Source organism: Thermobia domestica, chromosome 5 (assembly GCF_964235325.1).
Source record: "Thermobia domestica chromosome 5, izTheDome1.hap1.1, whole genome shotgun sequence".
Taxonomy (NCBI): domain Eukaryota; kingdom Metazoa; phylum Arthropoda; class Insecta; order Zygentoma; family Lepismatidae; genus Thermobia; species Thermobia domestica.
The window spans coordinates 218,589,293-218,616,318 of record NC_137458.1 but is presented as its reverse complement, the minus strand read 5'-3'; the positions used below and the strand labels follow the sequence as shown (position 1 = coordinate 218,616,318).

Below are 27,026 nucleotides of genomic sequence, written 5' to 3'. Positions count from 1 at the left end.
GTAGTACCTTGCGAGTGTTGAAGGAACGGATGTTTAGAAACAGAAATGATAAATCCATGATGATATGCATAATTTTAGACCAGTGATGTGGGTAAACTATAATTTTACGTCTACGCGATTGTCTACTGTAATCTATACGTAATGTACATTACACCTTTTCCCGTGTAGACTATGTAGACAACCACTATCAAATGTAAGGAAGAATTTCGTTGCTCGTTTGTTCATATTTCCTCATTCAGTTGTTTTACTTCGGTGCAGCGAAAGATTAGGGAAACGACTAACATAAAAAGTAGAAGGAATTATCTAATCTGTATGTTTACTCTGCTCTGCACATACCACTTCCTTAGATTTTCCACTTCGAGCACTGCTTTTATAATGAAATTTACAAAATTAATTCTCACCTGTGGGCTTTCAGTCTTGAATCTGTTGTATTTGCCAATTTTTTCTTGCATATTTTACAAAATGCATAATATTTTTCATTTTCCTTCATCAAGACGAAACTAAGTATTCGAAAGTTACTATTCGCTGGTCTAGGCATTTTATTTTGTACGCAATTTCGCAAGGTAACGACAAAAGAAAGCTCCTTTATTGTCCACGACGCCATATTAAATTACGTGTTGTTGACATATTCTACATAGTCTACGTTGTTTACATTGTCTACGCATAGTTGACACGTAAACGTAAACTATCGTTTTTTACGCGTAGACGCACATCTCTGTTTTAGACAGGTGCTGAAACAGGATGAAGTTGAAAGTGAACATGCTGACCAGAATATGTAGCATAAAGTTGAATGTTGTATAGTTGCTTAGTTGTAAGCATGACTTGATTAAGAATATGAGTACACAGAAAGGGATGAATGTTTTGGGTTGATACTGTAAAGAAACTATTCATATCTTCAATTGTAACAGGATGAGTTAACGAGTTATTTGGTGCGTTGGACGGTCAGACGTTCTGATTGGTACAGTAAGCTCTGGTTGAGTAGGATCAACTGAAGGTTTGGCCTTACACTTTGAACTGTAAGTAGGATGTTGAACAGAGCATGTGTTGCATTTGGGATTGGTATTTCCATTAGGAAAATCCCAAGTGGTATAGGCTTGGATACAGTAGCCACAAATCAAAGAATTTTTACAATCTTTAGTCACATGCTGATTGTATGTTTGGCACCGTTCACAACGTTAGACTGTGGTGCAGGAGTTTTTGAAGGTTCAACCTTTTGTCTTCGTCTGTAAATGTATACCCCTGTAAGAAGCAGGTGATCGACAAAAGATTGTTCAGGAGTTAGTACACGTACTAGGTAGGTGGGTCCCCTGTCATTCCGGATTCGAATACATTTATGTAGTTGAACTTGTTCCGCTTTGAGTTCTTCCTCGATTTCAGTGTCTGTATACTCAGTGCTTGATGACTACTGATAGCATAGGAGGCTTTCGAGGAGGCAGAGGTTGTTTGTTTTGTCTGGGTTGGAGTTGCGTTATATTGGCGTTTTTGCCAAAAATTTCGAAAGTTGCTTTGTTCCACACATGGCGATGGAAATCCGGGTTAAAGGATTTCAAAATGACTCCATTATTTCGGAAGATAATCTCACTGATTTCTACACGCGGAACGTATTTGATAAGTTGCTGGAAGACATGCTTTGGAGTCTTGAATTTAGTGTCGAAATTAATTAGTAGAAAGTTATACAGAGTTGGCTGTTGAGGATTGACAGAGGCAGACGGAGTAGCAGAAGTTTCTGTTGAAGTGTAATCCACAGATGAGTCATGAAGATTAGTTTCAGATGAAATTCGTACTGGCAAGCGTAAGCGAGAACGTGTAGGTTTAGGAGTAGCAGTCTCTATGGCACTAGATGTTCGAGATCGTTTTGGTGAGCGAGAACGAGATGGAGGTGAAGAGACATTTTTAGAAGATTTGGCAGAAGTGGATGAACGTTGTGATACTGTCCGAGGAAGTCCGTTATGCATGGCCTAAGTCGTATGCGAAGTTCGAAATCCAAAATAGCAACCTGTGTCCCAAAGCGACAAAGAGTTGGTCAGAGTATGAATACAATGACCTTCAAAATCGTAAGTAAAGATCCTCCAGAAGATGAAAACCTTCTGTCAGACTCCTAAGTAGGGTATCTGTACTGATCTCACAAGTACGTTTGCTATACTTGATCACAGTTTAGTACAGTAACTGACTACAAGAGGACTTAGGTTCGGAGGAAGATGAACTAAAGCGCCTGAGCTCCAACCTATAACTTTTGATTTCAACCCTTTGATTTACGGTTATTTGTGATTTCACGTTTATAACAAAGACAAGTATTTTAAAGTATGTGTACTTTAAATAAATTACTTAAAGAGATCTTTTCCATAAAGTTTATCATTTTAAATTATTGATCAAAGCCTTTGCATTTTAATAGGCCTTCTCCGAAATAAATGAAAATGAATTGTACTGCCATCTTTGGAGTTTTTTAAACTATACGTTTGTGGACGTTTATATGTTTGTGGCAAGTCCTTTCGACAGTGAGATTTCGGAAAATACAGGCTCTAGAAAGATGACGTTTTCACTGATCGATTGCAAATTTTGCGTAGATTGTCCAGTTCTAACTGATTATTTAAAAAAAACATGGCTATTATTTCTTTATTACATTTTTAGGGGTACACTTGAAGTGTTGAAATTTAAAAAAAAAATAAAACTAGAGCATCATATGCTACCTAATATATATTCCAACACCACGTAATTGTATATAGGGTTGCATATATCTTAGGCGTTTGTTCCATGACCAAATAATAATGAAAAACGAAGGATAACCATTTCTCCAGACCAAGTTGAATTTTTATTGTTTGGAGTGTTTTGCCCAATGAACACCATATATCACTGATATTATAATTGATTGTATGTGTAATGTATTAGCTTATTTTAAAATATATAAAACGATAATCAAGGCTGTTGTTCTGTATGGTTGCGAAACATGGTCGCTTACTAGGAAGGAAGAACATAGATTGAAAGTATTTGAAAACAAGATCCTGAGACGAATATTCGTACCCAAGAGAAACGGGAATACGGAATGGCGGAAACTTCATAACGAGAAGCTACATAATTTATACGGTTTACCCAACATTGTTAGGGATATCAAATCTAGGAGGCTCAGGTGGGCAGGTCATGTAGCCAGGATGGAAGAAAGAATGAACGCTTTCAAAATCTTAACTGGGAGACAAGCCGGAAAACGACCGTTAGGAAGAACTTGTGCGCAGATAGGAGGACAATATTAAGATGGATCTCGCAAAAATAAGAATACAAAGTAGAAACTGGATCCAATTGGCTAAGGATAGAAGTCAGTAGAGAGCTTTTGTGAACGCGGCATTGAACCTCCAGGTTCCATAGATCATAGAGTTAATTAGTTTATGTATTTACTTATTACATACTGTATGCAAGAAGAAAGAAAACACTGATCATACATGAATTAAAAACAGGGTGCGAATTACCGGGGGGATGAGGGGGATTTCCCCCTCAATCACATTTTGTCCCCCCAAAGAAGTCAGCTGAAGCATCCCCACCGGAGATGCTCGCTTTTCCCCCAAACTATGCTCATTATAACTCCAAATTTCACTGATTTTTGTCATTTCTTGTAAGTTTAATCATCTGGCTGTATTTCGAAGTGATCAATGGAAACTATTCAGTTTTGGTAATTTCTACTTACCACGTAATTACCCACTATTTTCAACGTTGTTTAGTTGAACTATATTATTATGACTACGGTTGTTACTTGCAACTGTACCTTCGTACACTTCAGTTCGTCATCGTTCGTGAATTTGAATGTACTAATTGCAGTGGCGGCCGGTGGATTGTGGTTTCGGGTGTTGCAGTACGAACGATAAGAGACAGAAGATATAAAGTGGACTCATTGACTAATCAGCATAACTTTAAATGCAAATGCTATGTGACATGTAAAATTAAATAAAATTCTGTTTTTTATTTTTAATAAAAAAAATACAGAACATTTATCCGATTAATCACCTTAATTAATTAGTAAGTTCATTCTCCTCTCTTTGATTGGAGCAAATCTGTCTAATACATGTTGGTTGAACTCGGGTATTCTTATTGTCAAGTCTTTTTCGATGGAAAGCATTATTATTTACAAAGCAAAGTTATTATAGAAGTCACGGTATACAATTCATTCAGAATTTGTAGATTATTTACAGAATTAAAGCACACAATAAAATTAAATCTAATAAATAATAACCAAAACAGTGATACAAAAGAGGTACTGGTGTATGAATTCCGAATGTCACATATTCATACAACACCACACACACATGTGCGTAAAAGAAAAAACTACATTCCAAATCCTCCGTCTTGGTTGTTACGCAATGCACGATGAACACAATATATTTTCACATGAGGCGAAACAATGCTTATCAATGTCATATGTTCTGGAAAGGAAACCTCGAAACCCGCCAGATGTAGGATCAGCATGTATACCTAACAGAAGGTAAAAGTCGAAGAATATCAAAACAAACAGCCTGCCAGTTCTACACCCAGAAATGTGTGTTGGGAGGGGTTCGATACGTCTATGCAATATATATACCTTTCTTATTCTGCATCCGAAAAGACGATAAGTAATAACTGTCACCTATATTCTTAGAAAAAAAATAGAACAATTGTTTTTAAGAAAAGATAGAGTACATGATGAGGCGCAAAATAAAAGATTTAGCCTGTCGTTTCTATGTTAAACAAGTATAGTTCGTTAGGAAAGTCTAGTTTCGAAATTTTTGGGAGGTCCCGACCCAGTGGACCCCCCTCGTGGCTACGCCCCTGAGCATTGCTAACTAGTCCCAAATTCAATGTGACGTTCCCCATCATACAGTTTTATGTGGAAGTTATCAAGAGTATAAAATGTACTTATTTTATAAAAGAAATATGTATATACTAAAATATTAGGCTATCCACAGAGTGAGGGGGCGATTCTACATACTGACTTATTAATATTTGATTCACAAATTACTGTAGAAGAAGCCTTCATTATCAATATAAGCTAAGAATTAACTTGTAAATGCGGGTCTACTTTCATTTGTTTTCTACTCTACTAGATATTTTCTTTCTTATTTTGTAATTATGCAATCACTTTTTTTAAAATGTCATTATATTGATTTGCTTCAGTATGGTCCTGTAATTTAAAAATATGAATGCATAAAAACAAATTCCACTAATTGCTAGTGAAATAAAATTTAGAAATCTTATTTAGCGCGAAAAACCTCGTTCACTGGAAATCGTGCTGTGTTGCAGAAGCACTGCAACGACCAGTCCCTTTAATTTCTGAGATAGGGGAAAGGAGACTTAACATTTGCTCCAATTCCCGCGCTGAAGGAATCTGGTTGTTGTATGCTCGCTGCAACACAATATAAATTATAGACTCTGTGACGGATTATTTTTCGCTTTTTAAAATGGATTAACGGAACGGACAGTTATAGAAGTAAAAAATGTGTTATTTAAAGTGTATATATGCGAGTATTAAAACGTATTTTTCTGTCCTTTACTACTATTGATGATAATATTTTTTCTTGAAATACTTTGGTCGTTGCGCAACGCTGCAACACTAACATTAGCCGCCACTGACTAATTGTGTACAACAAAGCCACATATGGTTTTATAAATGTTCTTAGCGGTTGGCCAAGAAGTAAACAAATAGCTTCTTCCACCATACTTGAACAAGTTCGGACATGTCATATTCATCCTCTACATTTGTGTGGATTATCATCTTATTTTAATTTTTGTTATGACATGTTATTTCATTTTCTAGTGTACTCTTTGTTAGCATATGGTCTTCATTCCCTAGTAGTTTGTGTGTATGCAACCCAAAAGTTGCATTTAATTTGTGGTAATTAGCATAGTAATCACTGCCTTTTACAGTTTACGGAAATGAACTTTTGAAACTGTACTCAAAATCTGAGATATAGATATTCTCTCGGAAGTATATGTTAACGTACACGCTGGGGATACGCTTCTAGTGAGCAGACATGTTAGTAAAGGTGATTTTTAGATGAATAAGCGCATAATTGAAGATTTGTTTCAGCATTTGTTAATACGACTGGTTCTCCATGTCATTATCCGTGTCTGTATAAGTATTTCAACTGGAGCGGGTTTTTAAAGTTAACCCTTCATTTTTTCATTTTTCTTTTCGCTGTACAGTTTGCTGTCCACGCTAATAATGTCAGAAAAACTTCAATGTAATGTTTTACTTTATTTGAATAACGTAGCCCATAGTGAATCAACTCATCTGCAACCTAAAAGTAAAGTAATTGTAAGTGTTGACTTCCTGAGCCCCATCACGGAATCGATATTTGGAGAAAAAAGTCGTGAAGAGCGCAGCTTTAGCTGGGAGTAGAAGCACAAGCTCGAAATTTGAATTGGAAGATTTTAAATATTTGGCCTTCGATTTGACCTTGGTGTCAGAAATTGGGACCAGCAAACAATCCATTTCTTGCTTGATAGGCTAATATCTAGATTTTCTTTTTAAAAAAGTATGTCAGTTTTAACTGATAATTTTAGTGGTTTTCGTAAGAGTGAAGTATTTTTTTTTTTCATCCTGTTTGTAATAACGCAAAAGCGGAAGATTTCAATATGAGTGGAAAAATTAACAAATGCTTGTGATCATGGCGACTCGACCGAATTAACAACTAAATATACCTTAGAGAGCTACGGGAACAAGAATGGGTACAACATTTAAACACGTTCAGAAAGGTTTGGTGGTGTGTATGTCAGACAATATATACGTGCATAGTTTTTGTCGGTAGATTTATTAAATTAATAAATCTCTTATTTATGACAGATGTCATATATATACATGGGGGTAAGGCATTGTCTCATTTTGAAATTTGCACCTTCAGACTTTCTGTCCTGTTGGCCTAAGAGACATGTACAGATGTGAGGAATAACAAGGATATTCATGCTCATATATGAATGATGCGCTGTGTACAGAGCGCAGGCTCAGCTAGTGTATACACAAGTAATAGATAAAAGATAGGACCTGAAATAAAAATTTCTGGACAGAGCAATATTGATTCGATTTTCATGGTTGATGTATGATTTTGTTTAGAAAGAAACCAGCTTTCAAATGGAACATTGCCCATGATCCCGTAACGTACGTGGGAGGGCATTTAGGGGAAAATCAGAAAAAATCCCGCAAGAATCCCTTTTTGGGGAATTTTGCCCCCCCCCCCCTCTAGAATGGCGCCGGGTTAATGTACGTGCTTATAATATATCATTAAAAATGTGCGTGGGTATCTACATATTATCACTAAGCACCAGTCCGATATCGTTTCTAGTTTAGGGTGACCAAATCGTCAACTAGAAAAAACGGGACATATTTTATTTTTGGATAGTTTGCTTCCCTAAATATAATTTTAGCCTCTCCGTTCTCTCTCTTTTTGTATCTCTCATAAAAAGAGCAAACCTATTGAACTTTTTGCAATTTTTCGTTTCCAAACCTATTGAAAAGTTTATGGAATTAATTAAATAAGTTTGTGGAATTAATTAAATAAATTTGTGGAATTAATTAATTAAATTACCAGAGCGAAAAACGATAATAGACAACAAAGAATCAGATTTCTGATATGGATCGAGTACCGCAAGCATAAGCGAAGTTAGGAATTGTCTGCTGGTGGTCAGACCTGGGGGAGGGGCAAACCCTCAAAACAACCGTGGCATTTTTATTTTTATTGTCTTACAAGTGGAATTTGTATTTTTGTCAAAAAGTTGGGGGGCAATGTCTTCATGTTCCCCATAACTCCGCCTATGACTGCAAGTCTTCATTCTTCTACTGAAACCAGAAATAGTAAGGAAATAACATTTTTTTTTTTCGGCTTCAATATTGATTCGTATATAGTACCGTACTAATTGTAAGAGATAGCAAACAAAACTGTTTTTGATATGGATTCAGTGTCCAATGAACAGGTTCCATCTCCCTCGTTATCCCTTTATTGCAGATGGAAGTTATGAAGTTACTCTATTTCTGGTTTCAACATTGAACTCTTAGTTTCACAAACGTAAAACCAAACTCATTTATCTTCCTTAATTCTTCTCCTATCCATTTATCAGATTGCAGTTCATCATGTCATGTCCATTCATCACTATACTAGGATGTTCGCCACGTCGAATAGCCTCCGATTTTAGAACTCACAAAGCCAACCACATGATACTGTTTAATGAGATGATAAATGAATAGTTAACAGAAATACATTTTGTATAGCACATAACTATACGAAATACAGTGACATAGCACTAATGATATAATACTAGAATTTTTGATAGATAAACTCTCTACAGTTTTCTACGCCCGTATGCGCTCGTTCATTCGTATATTTAAGGTGAGTATACGCTGGAGTATAAGAATATTACGTGGGTATACACGGTATAGCCTAGTTCTATTATTATTATTATTATTATTATTATTATTATTATTATTATTATTATTATTATTATTATTATTATTATTGTTGTTGTTGTTGTTGTTGTTGTGCTATTTATTTTATTATCATTGTGATATTTCACAGCATAGTTTATTTAATTAATAATTTCGTTTTACCCAAGAGTTTCAGCTTTAACAAGTTGTAACTTTGCTTTGCTAGAGCTGCCATTCATCATAACCACACGTGAATACTATAAGTTTGATGTAGGACCTAACTTGTTCATGCATAAATACAGGAGAAAAATCGCATAAAAGTCTGAATTGAATAACGGTCAGCTCAGACATATGGTACACTGAAATGAAACAACAGATTTAGTAACGAATATGAGTGGTGAAGTATCACTTGGTATGATAACCAAAGAAGGTTAATATTAGTAAATATTTAGTGTTAACAGTTTCAATCAGTGGGGATATCAGGGTGTGTGACCCATGGGGAAATTCTCCACTTCCCGAAGCTAAACCGCTGCATTTCTCCAATCAGGTTCAACCTGGGTTAAAAATATTTTCGTAGTACTAATTTTATCCCCCGTTTATTAAAAGTACCCCCTCTGCGGAGGAAATCTTCTGAAATCATCGTTAGTTTGAATGATTTTGTGAAGTATCCTTTGGAATGTTTCAGATGGTTGTTTGCAAGAACAACGAAATAATGTCATCATCGATTTTTGTGGATTTACGCACAAACGGAAATGATATTTTTTACATATTGATTAAATAATATGCTAATGGAGATTAAAATGCTCGAGTGATCTGGAATTAATAGCTAACTAGCCTCTTTATGTAACATTTACTTCCTTTTGTTACAGTAATTGAGAACAAACTTTGTGTGGAGTACGAAGTGTAATCTAGGGCGGAATGGTGCGAATTACAGAAAAAAAAGGAAATAATTGCAGAAATAAATTATGCGGCTATTACTTTGGCTTGAATTTTTAACAAAAGTCTTCAACTAATCTTGATATGCATTTTATGAAAGAACGAACGTTCGTCATAAATTCTGTTTCATAGTCCCTTGAAAATTCATGTGCACTTAATAAAATGATTGCTGATCTCATCAGTAACCTTTGATTGAATTGCCATCCTGTTTCAAGACGATACCCCATTAAGTTTTATTATGCATTAATGAAGTTATAAAACACGCTTTTGAAGCTGCTTTTATTTTTAATATATAGCAAATCGATTACAGCACAATTACGCTCCTAATGATCTAATATAGAACCAACTCATTTCCCGATATCTTGTATTAGATGAATTACAAAAGGAGATGCATCCAACTGAACACAATACCTGAAGATAGTAGAATTTCTTTACGTAAATCATGCGTAAAACCTTTCACCACAATTCTGCTTTCTGAATTGTGCGGAATATTTTCAGCTACTACGCAACAACTGTCCAAGTTTTCAATCATCCGGTTTGCATTCTTGTTCGGCTTTTTTAAATGTAAAAAGCCGTAATAGTAATAATTCGTGACAACAAGGAAAACAAGCGATATTGCACTCTTTACAAATACTCAGTTCACGAACAATGGAAAGAAAGTTTGTTACAATCGCAAAATCTTCAGTCGTGTTTCTGTGCGTTTCTTAGCGACATTCATTGTGTCAATTTCCGGGAAGATAATCAAGTATAATATTTCTTTTCAATAGACGTATTGCCTGCAACAAAAACAATTTGAGAAGTGTGCTTTTTTTTAACACAAAAAGAGTCAATGTTTATCTGGAGACTCTGCGTAATCCTGACAACAGCTACATTTTTGAAGGTAAGTTGCTTGCTTGCATATTATCGTGTAAATGTATGGTCATGTTTAAGAAAACATGCATCTATATCTATTTCGGAAATTTTAGGTCATCCGTTTGTAAAATTCAAGAAAATAATGGCGTAGCATTTTGTTTCTTTTCCTTGAATATTTCCTTAGCATGCCTGTAAGAAGTTTTCACAGTTAAAATAGTTATTCACTCTTTTTGTTTTAGACATGACCTCATAGCAATAGCATTTGAGTAGTAAGTCAGTTGTGCAATGCTTATTTTCTTACGTGTTGCCTGTTTTTGATTGCTCTTGATTTTCTGTGGAATTCGTGTTAACTGCATATCACTTGAAGCAATTGTAGAAATTAGTTACGCAGACTGAAAGTAAATCTTTCAGTTTTATATCCCGTGGATATGTTTTGTAAGATAAACATGGATGATTAAATAAAATGAATGACTATGTAAGAATTGGTGAAATAACACTGTGGCAGGACACGGGAGAACCTAGAGAAAATCCAAGGTCACCATAAACTTCATAGCCTTGAGATCGAAACAAGGATTCCGCGCGCCAGAGGTAGATTGCTGTACTACGAAGTCACCGTGCTCTCCGGTTACGGTTGCTTTACTCAAAAGCTAAATTGTCACAGAGTGGTTCTTACTTACTTATCGCGCGAAAAACGTAGGTTTATTTACGGATGTACGGATAAAATTCGCACGGCCGGAACGTTGTAAACCAAAATCTCGCTAGAATTTGCTAGAATCTTGCTAGAATTTCGTTGTCCAAAACCTTGTGCAGCAAATCTCGCTGGGCCAAAACTCAAAAGCTGAAATCCCGCCAGGCAATAATAATAATAATAATAATAATAATAATAATAATAATAATAATAATAATAATAATAATAATAATAATAATAATAATAATAATAATAAGAAGAAGAAGAAGAAGAAGAAGAAGAAGAAGAAAGATTTAAATAACATGGGAATAGAAATACTTACTTTAAAATCCAATCATCATTCAAGGTATTCTGTCATTATTGGGAGGTCACTTACGGCAACTGACAAGGGAAAGCACTCGCCTGAAGAAAAACTAAGCAAGCAATTTGAAAGACCAGTTCATGCTGATTACAATCAGCTAATAAAATTCCTGTACGGTTGAGAACTTTTCGAGAGATTCAACTTGGAAGTTTATATGAAAAAATGAGTATATGCGCATTTCAACGCGTTAAGCACAACATTATTAGCAACGATATTTGACATGATGGTTTGAGCTTGCTACTGGATGATCACTGGGGTCCATTCAGAGACAAATTGTCCATTGCAAGTTGGGTGACAGATGGCAAAAACGTAATCGTTGAGAAAATACCAAACAACTGCACATAATTTGTCCAACCATTCAGTGGCGTAACTACGCTTTATGAGCTCCCCAACAAGAACATACCCAGGGCCCCCGCTTTAACATCTTTTCGTGGAATGATAGATAACATAATAAACAACCATCTGTATCTGTGAATAATGAGTTAAATCCATGTAACTACTAGGCCTAAATATTCATAAATGGAAACCACTTTGTTATACATATAATTTATTCAATGAGTTTCAGAATGGAAATTGGACTTAACTCTTTGCAATCAGTGACGTCAGCCTTCATGAAGAGTAGCAGGAATTAATTGAATGATTTCCTTCTTGCTTTCCTGTCAGCAAAATTCTTTACTAATTCCCATACATTCATTTCTTTAGCTTCGTCCGCATTTATTGAGAGCAGTGCTAACTACTTAATCTATTTTGGCCCATTGTGCTTCTCACAGTTTTCTATTAATTTCAATCTTGATTGATTGATTGAGTTTAACGTCCTTTTCAGCAGCGAGAGTTTCAATTTTGAGAACAACCTCTCCGCAAAACTGACAGAGCCAGGGAGCATCAAAAACAACAAATACGCGGTAATAAGTTCTGAAAACTGTATGTCAATGACTTATATTCACAATTAAAACTCTTGTTAGGTCAAACACAGAATTCTGAACACTTATTTCAGATTTCAGCTGTTACCCAAGGCAAATTACTTCCATTGAAATTAAGAATCAGTATTACAACTGTAAGTTGTTTGAAATATTTGCGCCCTTAGACTTTCATCATCAGTGAGATGAATTATATTGGCAGGAAACAAAAAGGAAAATACTGGATACTGTATCACGCAAAGATGTAAAACGACCATGTAACTGTAAATTTAGTATGTGAAATAGTTTAATATAGATACTAACTCTAAAGTTTGATTCACTGTCACTGAGACGACTATCTTCACACAACTCATCAAAATAATGTTTGGCCTTTTTGAATCGTTTGCATCTAAATGATGTCTGAATATTCCACTTTTCACACAGTTTAATTGTTTCTTCCTTCAGATTACTCTAGTCATTCCTTTTCTCTTGTAAGTTGCTTACACACTTTTCAAGAGCCGACACTCGTATTTCAAAATCACAAAGTTTTCCCTGAAGTAATTTAGATACTATATTTACTTCCGATAATACCGCGGGCATTAATACTATAAGAAATACAAATTCAAAATCATCTATTGATTCTATCAAGCAGTTAGCTTCACTTCTTTCATTTGCAATCTTACTGGTTAGAGGCTAGGGTGAAGGACCCCTTGGAAGTGTCGGCCAGATGTTATGATCTATCAACGAAAAAATCAAATAAAGTTCGTGTCCATGCTAATGAAATCAGTTCTGATCACCTGTTTCAGTTTGCTTTCCACAAGGCAGGTTACCGAACAAATTATATACCTTTTGCATCACCTGTCAAATCTGCGTTTCGCTTTGGTTATGCGAATTGCTCCCTTGATGGATGCAACGCAATTGCACATATAAAATGTTCATGGTGCAAGGAAGTATTTTGCCTGCGTCATTTCTTCATAGAAGAGAAGAACAACAGTGATCAATTCTCATCTCTAACAGTGATCAATTCTCATCTCGTATCATTATTCTAAACAGTATAATGACTAATTATAACTAACAAACACGTTAGTTATTGCAAAACAGCTTTTTTTCCTGTTAAATCCGATAGATTTCAATTCGTATGTCTGTATTCGTTGCTAATAATGTTGTGCTTAACGCGTTGAAATGCGCATATACTCATTTCTTCATATAAACTTCCAAGTTAAATCTCTCAACAGTTCTCAACCGTACAGGAATTTTATTATCTTGTTGTAATCAGCATGCATTTATCCCTTAAGAGGCATGCTTCGTTTCTCTGGAGGCGAGTGCTTTTCCCGAACTTCCCTTGTGAGAAGCTTCCATGCCCACGGTCTTCCCCTAACCTCTTCGTCTTCACGTACGATTTTTCAGTTTTGATATTGTCCATGAAGTTGTCTTCTTCGCCCCCTTCCTCCCTTTCCTGCCACCATACTCTCAAGCACGTCCCTCATGATACAGTTTCTTCTTAGTCAATGTCCCAACCAGCTTCTCCTCTTCTTCTTAATAATACTTAAAATTGTTCTTTTCCCCAACTACTTCTAATACCTTCTCATTCGTTTTCCTCTCGACCCAGCTAATTCTCTCCATTCTTCTCCACACCCGCATTCCGAAAGCTTCCAGTCGTTTTTCATCATTTTTCCATAATGTCCATGTTTCTGACCCATATAGTTCAACATATAGTTAGACATTCAGACGGATTTAAAATTAATGGATAATAAAATCGTAAAATAAATCCAAATTATTAGGAACTTTATCTATCCTATCTATTTTAGTTATTTAATGAGGTTGAACTAAAAATTATTATTATTACTATTATGATTTTTTTTTAAAGGAAGTGTCATATTAAGGTTTGTGAAGTTGGCCTATCCAAATTATCTTACCCACTTTTATCTACATGAAACGTTATGCGTACCCAACAAGCTTTCCCACATTTTTCCACATGAATTGTTTATTCCTCGTTAGATCCCGTTAGTTCTAACAAAAGTCCCGTTAGTTTCACAATTTTATACAAACTAGAACAAGAACAAAAATCAGTGGGTAGGCTAACTTTACATGTGATGTTGGCGTACCCAACAACGTTTTCCACATTTTTCGACATGAATCTTTAGTTTCTCGTTAGGTCCCGTTAGTTCTTACAAAAGTTATGTTAGTTCCGCGATTTTGTACAAATTAGAACATAAAGAAAAATGTCTGGGTAGGCTAACTTCACATGTGAAGCTGGCGTACCCAACAAACTTTTCCACACTTTTCGACATGAATCGTTAGTTCCTCGTTAGTTACCATAAGTTCTTACAAAAGTTCCCTTAGTTCCAAGATTTTGTACAAATGGCTATCTTCACATGTGAAGTTGGCGTACCTAACAAGCTTTCCCACCATTTTCATCATGAATCGTTTGTTCTCGTTAGTTCTTACAAAAGTTCCGTTACTTCCGCAATTTTAAAGGAATTATACACAAAAACGAATGGGTACACCAACTTCACATATAAACTTGGCGTACCCAACAACCTTTCCTACATTTTTCGACACGAATCGTTAGTTCCTCATTAGTTCCCGTTAGTTCTTACAAAAGTTCCGTTAGTTTCGCAATTTTATACAAATTAGAACAAAAACAAAAATCAGTGGGTAGGCTAACTTCACATGTGAAGTTGGCGTACCCAATAACATTTTCCACATTTTTCGACATGAATCTTTAGTTTCTCGTTAGGTCCCATTAGTTCTTACAAAAGTTAGGTTAGTTCCGCGATTTTGTACAAATTAGAGCATAAACAAAAATGTCTGGGTAGGTTAACTTCACATGTGAAGTTCGCGTACCCAACAACCTTTTCCACATTTTTCGACATGAATCGTTAGTTTCCATAAGTTCTTACAAAAGTTCCGTTAGTTCCGAAATTTACAAATTAGAACATAAACAAAAATGTATGGGTAGCCTAACAATACCCAACAAGCTTTCCCACATTTTTCGACACGAATCGTTAGTTCCTCGTTAGTTATCGTTAGTTACAAAAATTCCGCGATTTTAAAGAAATTATACACAAAAACCAATGGTAGGTCAACTTCACATGTGAAGTTGGCGTACCCAAGCTTTCCCAAATTTTTTAAAACGAATCGTTAGTTCCTCGTTAGTTTCCGTTAGTTATTACAAAAGTTACGTTAGTTCCACCATTTTGTACAAATTACAGCATAAACATAAATGTGTGGGTAGGCTAACTTCACATGTGAAGTTGGCGTACCCAACAAGCTTTCTCACATTCCTTGACACGAATCGTTAGTTCCACGTTAGTTCTTACAAAAGTTCCGTTAGTTCCCATTAGTTCTTATACATTTTTGTTTACAAAATTGCGGAATTAACAGAACTTTTTTAAGAATTAAGAAGAACTAACGAGGGACTAACGATTCATGTCGAAAAATGTGGGAAAGGTTGTTGGGTACGCCAACTTCACATGTGAATTTGGCTTATCGATTGGTTTTTGTGTATCATTTCTTTAAAATCGCGCAACTTTTGTAAGAACTAACGGGAACTAACAAGGAACTAACGATTCGTGTCGAAAAATGTGGGAAAGCTTTTTGGGTACGCGAACTTCACATGTGACGTCAGCAGTGTTGAATTCAGACATTTTCGCTCGCGGGGGAATGTGAACTTCTCGGGGGGAGGGTTGTTTTTTCTGTATTTTTGCAAGAAAGCAGCATATTTAACAATTCCATTCACATGCATGTCTTACCTAATACTGAGACTAATTGCTAATAAATATTCAATGTGAGATTATAATTTTAAAAAAAAAAACAATCTTTTAAGTTTATCTAAAACATTAAATAAAGACTGGCAAAAATATTTTAGACTAAACTTTAGCTGCTATTTACAGTAGCTATTTTTGTTATTATTTCCTATATTCAGTAGTTACTGTTTGTTACTAATGTAGAAGTTTTTAAAAAGATTTAAATTAACTCAAATATTTTTGTGTTAATTTAAATGTTTTTAAAAACTTCTGATTCTAAATCAAAAAATTCTTTCTCACACTTCTGATTCTAAATCAAGCATATTAGCCTTGGTTTCTTCACTGCTTACACATCAATAGTTTAGTTTACGAAATCTTCAGTAGGATTAGTGCCGTGTCGTGGAAAATCAGCGCTTGGCGCGAGAGTATACGACGGCACCCCCGTATATATGAGTGAGGTCGACAGACCACCTGCGAAAGGTGACACATGTGTTTCATTCCTCTCTTTTTTCTTCCCTTTTTTCTTTTCTTTTTCCCTCCCGAATTTTGCGCCCCTTACTTTGGCCTCCGGGGCCGTTGCCCCGCTTGCCCCTCCCTCATGGCAGGGCACTGAGCAGGATCTACATCACCTTCAATAGCAATCTTTCACTTATATACTACTATTATATTGATAAATTCTATATAAATCTCTGACCCAGGAGGAATAAGTGTTCCTCCCAGATCCGTCTAAATGACGCCCTCTGAATCTCACCCTTTAACTGACTTATTTTTAATTAAAGGAAGGTGTATTTAGTTTAATAATCGTAAAACACATTTACGTCTGTTACTTCCGATGCGAGAAATGGGATCTAGGCGCTCTATTTCAAATAATGCAAGAACTACATTTTCAAGAACTTCAGTCTGCTGACATCAGAGATCATATGGAAAGATCGAAAGATCTTCCCTATCTTTCCTTTTCTATCTCAATCTGTGCTAGTGCTACCTACTAATATATAATATAGGGCAAGAGTATAGTACCTACTAAAATACAAACCTTTCTTCAACAGTTGACAATTTCATGTTCTGCCAAACTCGGTCATAGCGTTAAGAAATACAGGTTTTATTGACTATTTGGTATTCTATCTTAGATGTTACATGTTTAATATTTATGTAGACTGGGTCTGCGTCATTTATATGTATATTGAGAGATAAGATTTCGTCTGCACGTACACGGAAAGAAAAGCAAATAATTGGGTGAAGTAATTTCTACATTTTGTGACTGAAATTCTGGGAGTTTCCCAGGGTGGGACAGAATTTTTCTCGGGGGGAGATTCCCCCTCGGACTACCCCCCGAATTCATCCCTGGACGTCAGGCTACCCACACATTTTTGTTTATGCTGTAATTTTTACAAAATTGCTGAACTAACGGAAATTTAGTAAGAACTAACAAGAGCTAACGAAGAACTAACGATTCATGTCGAAAAATGTGAGAAAGGTTGTTGGGTATGCCAGCTTCACATGTGAAGTTGGCCTATCCATTGGTTTTGTGTATAACTTCTTTAAAATCGCGCAACTTTGTAAGAACTAACGGGAACTAACGAGGAACTAACAATTCATGTCGAAAAATGTGGGAAAGCGTGTTGGGTACGCCAACTTCTCATGTGAAGTTAGCCTACCCACACATTTTTGTTTATGCTCTAGTTTGTAGAAAATTGCGGAACTAACGAAACTTTTGTAAGAACTAACGATTTATGTCGAAAAATGTGGAAAAGCGTGTTGAGGATGCCAACATCTCATGTGAAATTAGCCTAACAACACATTTTTGTTTATCCTCTAATTTGTACAAAATTGCGGAACTAACGGAACATTTGTAAGAACTAACGGGAACTAACGAGGAAGTAACAATTCATGTGAAGAAATGTGGGAAAGGTTGTTGGGTACGCCAACTTCACATGTGAAGTTGGCCTACCCATTGGATTTTGTGTATAATTTCTTTAAAATCGCGGATCTAACGGAACTTTTGCAAGAACTAATGGGAACTAACGAGAAACTAACGATTTATGCCAAAAATGTGGCAAAGGTTGTTGGGTACGCCAACTTCACATGTGAAGTTGGCCTACCCATTGGTTTTTGTGTATAATTTCTTTAAAATCGCGGAACTAACGTAACTTTAGTAAGAACTAATGGGAACGAAACTAACGGCTCATGTAGATAAAATTGGGTAAGCTAATTTGGGTAGGCCAACTTCACAGGCCTATCATATTAATATTGTAAGGTTTTTTATATTACAATAGATGCACGTGTTAACTTAACACGTGGTATTAATTATAAAAAACTTAACAAACAAATGCCAACACAAAAAACACCAAAAGCAAACAAACTTTACAAAAGGACCCGAGGAGGATAAATAAAAAACACAAAAAAACACAGCATTAATCAATCAACTAATCACTTAATTCTTACTTTCCTATATCGCTATAAACTAAAAACACCTCTTCCCTACTATATATCGCACTAAACTAAAAATTCCATCTTAATCTTATAATCCAAATCTAACCTACAACCTGCCAAAGTGTTCTAAAAACTACCATAAGTAAAAGGGGTACCCAGCAAATCGTTTAGTATTCCTTGACTTACTCATTTAAAAAAAACAACATTAGAATTAAAAACACTTATATTTATTATATTTTATAATAAAACTTAGTGAAGGGGTAAAAACACCCAATCTATCATTTAACTCTACCAAAACATTACATGGTGTTCAGGAAAGTAAATGCTATCATTTTTATTTCCATTTTTTAAAATGAATAAAATAAGTTTTTGTATTCCATGTTTTGTCCTTTATTTATGATATTATCTTCGAGCGACAATAGCAGAGAAGGGATAGTGATCATGAAAAAAAAAATCAAGATTTCAACGGATTTACATGTTTTGGCCTCTACATGCCGAGAAAGAGATTTTTGGATGTCCGTTCGTCTGTTCATTTAGATGTAAATATGTACATTCAACTTAAGACCATACCGTTAAACGCATCAAGACCAAATTTTAAACTTAAGATTTCTCTAAGATTCTCCATGGGGAGAGGGGCTCAAATGTTTTCCTACCAATAGTAAGGGTAGTTTACTGAAAGATGAAAATCAAAATTTCCGATTCGCTAGAAAACGACTCTCACAATTCTGTTCAACCATAAATCAATATTTCTTTAACAACCATATAATACGGTATTAGTGCTTTTCTAGGAGAATTCTAGAAGAGGTTCGAAGTGAGTTTTTTATGGATGATTTTCTCAAGAACCACTTGGGCAACTTGGTTCATATTTCATAAATCAATGTTACATTAACCATCATAGAAAATGGTACAACTCATTTTTCATTTCAAAACTTTATAAGAGGTACAACATTACAAAACTCTTGTGGGCTTGTTCTTTTTGGGCTATTTTCTGAAAAACGACTCACATAATTTTATTCGGTCAATTTTCTCAAAAACTTTTTTTTTTTTCATATTTCATAAGTAAAATAATTCTCTAACAACCTTAGAATATAGCACAAATAATGTATCATTGTAAATAATGTTTGAATTAACGCTCATATTTGGCGGAGTAAATATTATCCCTAAAGTAGTCGATTTATTCGGAATAATCGCGACAAGAAACAATTACCCTACCCCTGATTAAGTAAATACTGTATTTACTCCAGAGTAACAGCTTAACGTAATCTAGTTTGGATAAACTTGTCCTATGGGTATTAAATTCCACTTGACTACTATAATAATACATCTGAAAGTAGATTTGATTAGGTTTATTATTTTGCATTCTACTTCCCTTCTTTTCTCTTCCCACCGGTTTCCTTTTAACCCCTTTCCACATTTGTCCTTGACCAAAAACCTCGGGTGTAATATGTCCCCTCTTCCCCCCTGGCTACGTTCCTGCAAATACGTGAAGTCGCGAATATACACACTGCGATGCACATAATACTTCATGCAAAACAATTATTGTTGACAGCAGCGACGCAAATCTGTCTTTATCATTAAGGGGGACGGGTAAGACCCTATATTTTTTTTTTTTTTTAAGCGATGTTCAAAATATTAATGAAGTGAGTGTTCGAAGTGGAGAAATGGCAGAGGTGGTATGTTTTATTACAATTTTGACTCGACATACCGGCTATCTAAATATTGAAATACAGTTACAGTGATGGTACGTTGCCTAAAATATTACGTCTCTGGAAGAATATTTCGTAGTTACGCGTGGGTCATAGAGAGGCTTTGCCCACGCCACAATCCTTTTGTGAATAATAAAAATAATATCCCTTTATGTTGTATCATAAAAATACTGTAAAATCGATTTTTATATTAACAAATACTTTCCCCCGTGTAAATTGCCGGACTCTTCACTGCACTGAGGAGTATTCCAGACTCTCAGAAGGTTGTTATCCAATTATTAGAAAGACTAGGCTCAAAAATCGTTTTAATAAAAGTAAATAAGCTACGTCAATTTAATCGTCTTGATACACCACACAATAACCGAACACTTATGCAAAATAACATTTTTTTTATTCCATAAACTATATATTTTTTTTCTGTTAAGTGTTTCTTTATCATTGTAGACACAAAAGAAGTCCCGGCGAACTCATAACGATACTTTACGATTTCACTTTAAAGAAACGAGTTGCCTCAATACATTGCCTTTTGTTTGGATTGGGCCTATGACCGAGTCCTTTCTGTCATGTATCCCTTATATTATCTGCAACCAACACGACCAACATGAGTTTTTGCGTAGGAGCAAGGGGTGGACTTCTTTGTAGACACCTCATTAAAAACAAAAAGAAAAAGGAAAAAATATAACAAAAAAGTTGATTTTCCAATTATTTCTACAAAAGAAATAAAATATTTGACATGCAAAGCAATTCGTCAATTGTGTGTGAAAATGGATTTATTAAAGGTATATTAGCATCTACTTTCCAGTGACGGTATGTCTTCATCACTGAGAAACCAGAGGGGGTATGTCATACTACCGAATTCCGTCTCACTTCGACCACGGAATTAAGTTGAAAAACAATGCTGTGGAGAATCAGGGAAGTAGAGTTGTTTCAACTTTAGGAGGCGGGGATTTGACGCTTATTCTGGGGGGACATCAATTTCATCTCTTTCCTTTGTAGCCAGTGGCGGATCCAGGGGGGCAATCGCCTCCCCCCGGAAAAGGAAACTTTCCTATTTTATGTATATATAAATAAAACCCATCCCAGAGTTTGAAACTCTTAAAAGCAGCTCTAAGTAGCAGTATGAAAACCCACCGCCCTCCCCAGAAGTCGGTCCTGGATCCGCCCCTGTTTGTAGCCATCGGACACAAATCATCACATTTCTCCCCTCCAAAAAAATACATTTAAAATCGGATTATTGGGGGAGACAGTTCCTCCAGTTCCAAGACTGGGGGGACATGTTCTCCTCATCCCACCGGGATTTGCGCCATTGGTTGACAGACTGCATAACTTTATAACGAAAGTAAATACATTAAACACCAGTGGCGGCTTCAGTGGGTAGGCACGGGCCTACCCAAAAATTTTGAAAAATATATAAACTCTAAAATATACAATAAGGAGTAAATATATTTCCACTATTTATATTAATGGTAGATAATTATTTAACAAATAGCACAAACCAGTACTGTAACCGTAATTTCCTACTTAATTAATCAATCAAATGTTTATATGTATTCATAAGCGAGGTAGCGGGCCTTCCCAAAATTTAAATCCTAAAGCTGCTCGTGTTAAACACTGCAATGGGTGAGTAAGAAAATCTAATATGTTTTGATCTCTTTCGTAAGAATAGAACCCCTTTCGAAAATCGGGCACTTGCTCCTTGCTGCGGGCGACCATGAATACAGAGTAATGTAAACACACACACACACAGAGAGAGAGAGAGAGAGAGAGAAAGAAACTCACCATGATCACCTAACTTCTACTTATCACTCTCGCGAAATACACAATAGTAGTAGAGTTGCCAAAGCAACATCTGAACTTTCTGGTAGTCTTTTCCTACGTTGTAAGACACAAAACTACATTTTTTTTCTTTTTCTTTTAATCATTCTTCAAAGGCACGTTATAAATATTCAACATTTTATAGAGAGAGCTCGAAAGATGATTTCAAATAAACAAAACAAGAAATTAGCGTTGTTTATCGTCTTAAGAATTTACCTTGAAATAAACTTAACTGCAATCCTGTAATAGACAAAATCCCGAACGTCACTTGAGGAATTCTACACGAATCTTTGACACTTAATTTCGTGCGGCTGGTACTGTACGCTTCTATAGAATGATGCAAGAAATATGGATCCAACACAGTGATGCTGTCTACCTTGTCTCCCTGAAGCTTTGAGACTGCCGAAAACTATGGACTCTAAACTGATATCGGTCGTTTTTGATCATTTTATGTTATTCCCTTCTACTCTCACTCGGTGTGCTAGGGGGTCTTACCCCTACTGGAGGCTACTTAAAGGTCAAGCATATGAACTTTCAACAGTTAACTTTGCGAAAACTATGAACTCGTCACTAATATTGGTCATTTTCAATTATTTTTACTTATCACAATTTCACTCCCGCCCCGGGTGCTAATGAGAGCTAAACTTGAACTCAAATGACATCTGGAATGAACTATGGATTCGACTCTTTATTTAGGCTATGCAACCCCGAAAGCTATAGATTCGACACTGATATCGATCTTTTTTTTTTTTAATCGTTTTTATGCCTGCCCTCCCACTCCCTCTAGGAGTGCTAATGGGGTCTTGCTCGGCTGAACTAGAACTTTAACAACATCAGCAAAACTAATGATTCAACACTAATATCGGTAGTTTTTGATAGTTCTAAATATCACCATTTAACCCCCGGTGCTAATGCAAACTTAAATAGGACTTAAATTACATCAAGGGTGTCACTCCTTATCTAAACGACACCGAAACCCATGGATTATACACTAATAGTCAGTGGCGGCCGGTGGATTGTGGTTTCGGGTGTTGCAGTACGAACGATCGGAGACAGAAGATATAAAATGGACTCATTGACTAATCAGCATAACTTTAGATACAAATGCTATGTGACATGTTAAATTAAATAAAATTCTGTTTATTAAAAAAAATAAAAAATGCAGAACATTTAATCCAATTAATCACCTTATTTAATTAGTAAGTTCATTCTTCTCTCTTTGATTGGAACAAATCTGCCTAATACATGCTGGTTGAACTCTAGTATTCTTATTGTCAGGTCTTTTTCGATGGAAAGCATAACCAATGGTGATAACCTTTCTTGGGACATTCAATTTCTTGAAAGTGTCAATTCTTTTTGATGTGAAATAAAACTTTTCTTCTTTTACTGACGCCATAGGTACAGTTAATATTAATTTCAGAAGCTTTGTAGATTCACTAAATATTTTTTCTAGATTATTGTGAACAATTCATCCTAGCAAACCCAGTCCCTAACAGTGATCCGAATTCCTCTTCAGTGTAGACTGAAGAGAGTTCGAAGCAGAGATTAATGTTATAAAAAAATGCACATTGAACACGCTTTTTTTTTAATACTCTCCTGTGCACTTTGCTTGTTTCGTCTAAGCCTTAATTGTAAGTTTTTCCTCAGTTGAAAGCTGGGCTTTTTTTTTTTTTTTTTTGTAAGTTATTTACAGAAGTCATGGTATGCAAATCATTCAGAATTTGTAGGTTATGTACAGAATTAAAGCATACGCAATAAAATTAAATCTAATACAGTGTAACCTGTCAACTTGGCCACCTCTCTAAGTTGGCCACCTGCTTATCTTGGCCTAGTTCGTCTTGAACCTGCATATTCCCATAAGACATTCGTTACTTGCTACTCTATAAGTTGGCCACCTGTCTATCTTGGAAGTTGGCCACACTGAAGCAATGTTTACCCTATGATGATAATGATAAATTTAGCTGCGTATCTTGGCCACGAAAAATACAATTTTGTTATTTTTCTTAACTCTTTCGAATTCCCATATGAGCGGCAGATGTTCTGTATTTGTGACTGGACACAAAGAAGTATAGATTCGCATGATTTGTTCTTGGAGGTCAATGGCCAGAATACAACCCTCATAAAAGGGTGGTGAAGGAAGATGTGAATAAGAAAAAGCACGTACAGGATTCAGGAAATGGTTGTATGTATTTGTTTACCCTGTCTGTTTTGGTAAAACCATTAGCTATATCGGCTCCTTTCATCAGTGGGAAGCTTTAGTAATTCCGGAAAATTCTCAAGGTTAAAGCTCAATTGTCATTTATTGGCACCTGACTGCATGTCAAAAGGTAGCGGAGGTTTTGAGATATGAATTCCCTCAAGATTTTCTCAAAACATCTTTTGTTCCAAGGGAAACACTTCTGGCTTATTAACGAGAGGTAGTTAACTACAATATTAGAATGTGCATATCTGCCAAAAAGAATAAAGCAAATATGTCTAGAATGAACCACCATTCAGTAACAACTGAAAAGAAGTCATATAAATTGCATATGAATTTCTCAATTTATAACTTAGCTTTTCTTGTTATCAATCTGAATAACTCAGTGTGCTATAATATCAATTTCAATAAACTGCGTACATACACTTCTATTTCATGGTTGTTTGTGTTATTGTGCTTTCAATCCGAAAAATCCAATGTACCAGACTAGTTTTCAGGAAGAGAAAGGTATGCATATATATTAAACATACTATCAAAAGCGCCGATCCTGGGGGGACCGAGGGGGCCCGGGCACCCCAAAACTCATGTGGCCCCTATTTTATTTATGAGTATACAATATTTGGTATAATTCGAGTACAATTTGTCTTAAAATCTTCATATATATACCTTCTGCATCTAAATGCCCCCCCCCCCAAATTTACATCGGCGCTCTTGAATACTATAGTAATATTTTCTAGAACTGTATATTTTTATGATTACTCTATATACATTATTTATAAGTAGCTGTCGTGGCACTGCTTATTAAAATTTTACAATCAAGTAATACTAGAAATCCTATTCTAAAAATACACAAATCACACTTATTTTCTGTAATTTGGCCACCTGTCTAAGTTGGCCACTTTTCGATGGAACCGATGGTGGCCAACATAGACAGGTTTCACTGTACCTAATAACCAAAACAGCTGATACAAAAGAGATACTGGTATATGAATTGCGAATGTCACATATTCATAGATAGAGCTGTTAACTGGCCGGTTTTCATTGGCCTGACCGGAAAAATTGCTGTTATTTTGATTAAAGCCGGTGACGGGTACAAAGTTCTTACAAGCCCCTTTATAACCGTTTTTTTTCTTTCAAATTTGTATCTAGTTCGAAATATAAATATTGAAAAGTAGCTGTCATTCTGTAAACTCAAAACTGTTACCTTTCACCATCTATTAACGATTAATATATTTTGTTCACCTGTTTAGAAAATTCTAGAGAGATGACAGGGACTGTATCAGGGAAAATTTGAAATTGACTTTCAAGGAATTTTATACATTTATTAAGAGTGGAAAAGGACTTCTTAAAGCAATCTCCTATAGTTGAAGTAGAGACTATATGTTTAAAGAGTGAATTTCATTTTCCAAATCCAAAATTGTCACGTAAAGATTATTATACTTTTGTTCATCTGTTTCGATAATTTTAAAGAAATTGTAGTTACTGGTAAATAGAATAGATTGATCAATGCCGATTGAACAATTTCAGTTTCTCATTTATAGCACAACGTATCTATTAAGCTTATTAGTGAATTTTCTAAGGACATACAGAGTATATGTGTTAATGCACTTTTGTTCACGATAATACATTTCCTTTCCATGGATAGGTCCGAACAGAGATACTTCACGCTGAGACCTATATCATAGAGAATTTTGAGGAAGTGCCTTTTTTTTTTTTTTTTTTTTTTACAGAGTTGGCAACCCTATTCATACATCAACACACACACACATACACACGTGCGTAAAAGAAAAAGAAAAACTATATTCCAAATCATCCGTCTTGGTTGTTACGCAATGCACGATGAACACAATATACTTCCACATGAGGGGAAACAATGTTTATCAATGTCAAACTTTCTGTAAAGCAACCTTGAAACCCGCCAGATATAGGAACAACATGTTAGCTGAGAGGGGTCCAAAGTATTTGAGGATGGTCCAATACGTCGACGTAATAACGAACCTGTCTTATACTGTACCCGAAAAGATAAGTAATTCTTAATTACTGTCACCTATATTTTTAGGAAAAAATGATAGAACGATTATTTCTATAAGAAAAGAAAGAGTACATGATGAGGTGTAAAATAAAATATTTAGCGTACATCAATCATTTTTCTGTTAAACAAGTATAGTTCGTTAAGAAAGTCTACAAATGCTAGTCGAGTTTCGAAATTTTGGGGAGGTCCGGTGGACACCCCTCGTGGCTACGCCTCTGAGCATTGCTAACTAGTCCCAAATTCAATGCGGCGTTTCCCACCTTACATTTCTATCAAGAGTATAAAATATACTTACTTTATAAAAGAAATATGTATATACCAAAATAATATCCACAGAGGGGGGAGGGGATTCTGCATATTGACTTATTAATATTTGGTTCACAAATTACTGTAGAAGAAACCTTCATTATCTATATAAGCTAAGAATTAACTTGTAAATGCGGATCTACTTTCATTTGATTTCTGCTCTACTACATATTTTCTTTCTTATTTTGTAATTCTGCTACCACTTTTGTTAATTGTCATTATATTGATTTGTTTCAGTATAAGTACCGTAATTTAAAAATATGAATGCATAAAAACAAATTCCATTTGTTAATTGCAAGTGAAATAAAATTCAGAAAGCTTATTTAGCGCGAAAAACCTTCTCATTCACTGGAAACCGTGCAACGACCAGTCCCTTTAACTTCTGAGATAGGGGAAAGGAGACTTAACATTTGCTCCAATTCCCGCGCTGAAGGAATCTGGTCGTTGTATGCTCGCTGCAACACAATATAAATTAGAGACTCTGTGACGGATTATTTTTTGCTTTTTAAAACGGATTAACGAAACGTAGTTACAGAAGTAAAAAAAAAAAAAAAAAAAAATGTTATTTAAAGTATATATGGTAGTATTAGAGAGTATGTTTCTGTTCTTTACTACTATTGCTACTAATATTTTTTCTTGAAATACTTTGGTCGTTGCACGACGCTGCAACACTAACATTAGCCG

The 27,026-nt window shown here is 35.4% G+C and overlaps 1 protein-coding gene across 1 annotated transcript in view; it reads left to right on the top strand.

The window, feature by feature from the left end:
• Positions 1-1,967: 1,967 nt before the first annotated feature.
• LOC145685392 (venom serine protease 34-like) overlaps positions 1,968-27,026 on the top strand; it is a 109,425-nt gene continuing 84,366 nt past the window's right edge. Inside the window, exon 1 of the mRNA XM_081757786.1 lies at positions 1,968-2,054. Within this exon, the coding sequence (XP_081613912.1) occupies positions 1,968-2,054 (87 nt within the window). The remainder of the gene's footprint in view (positions 2,055-27,026) is intronic.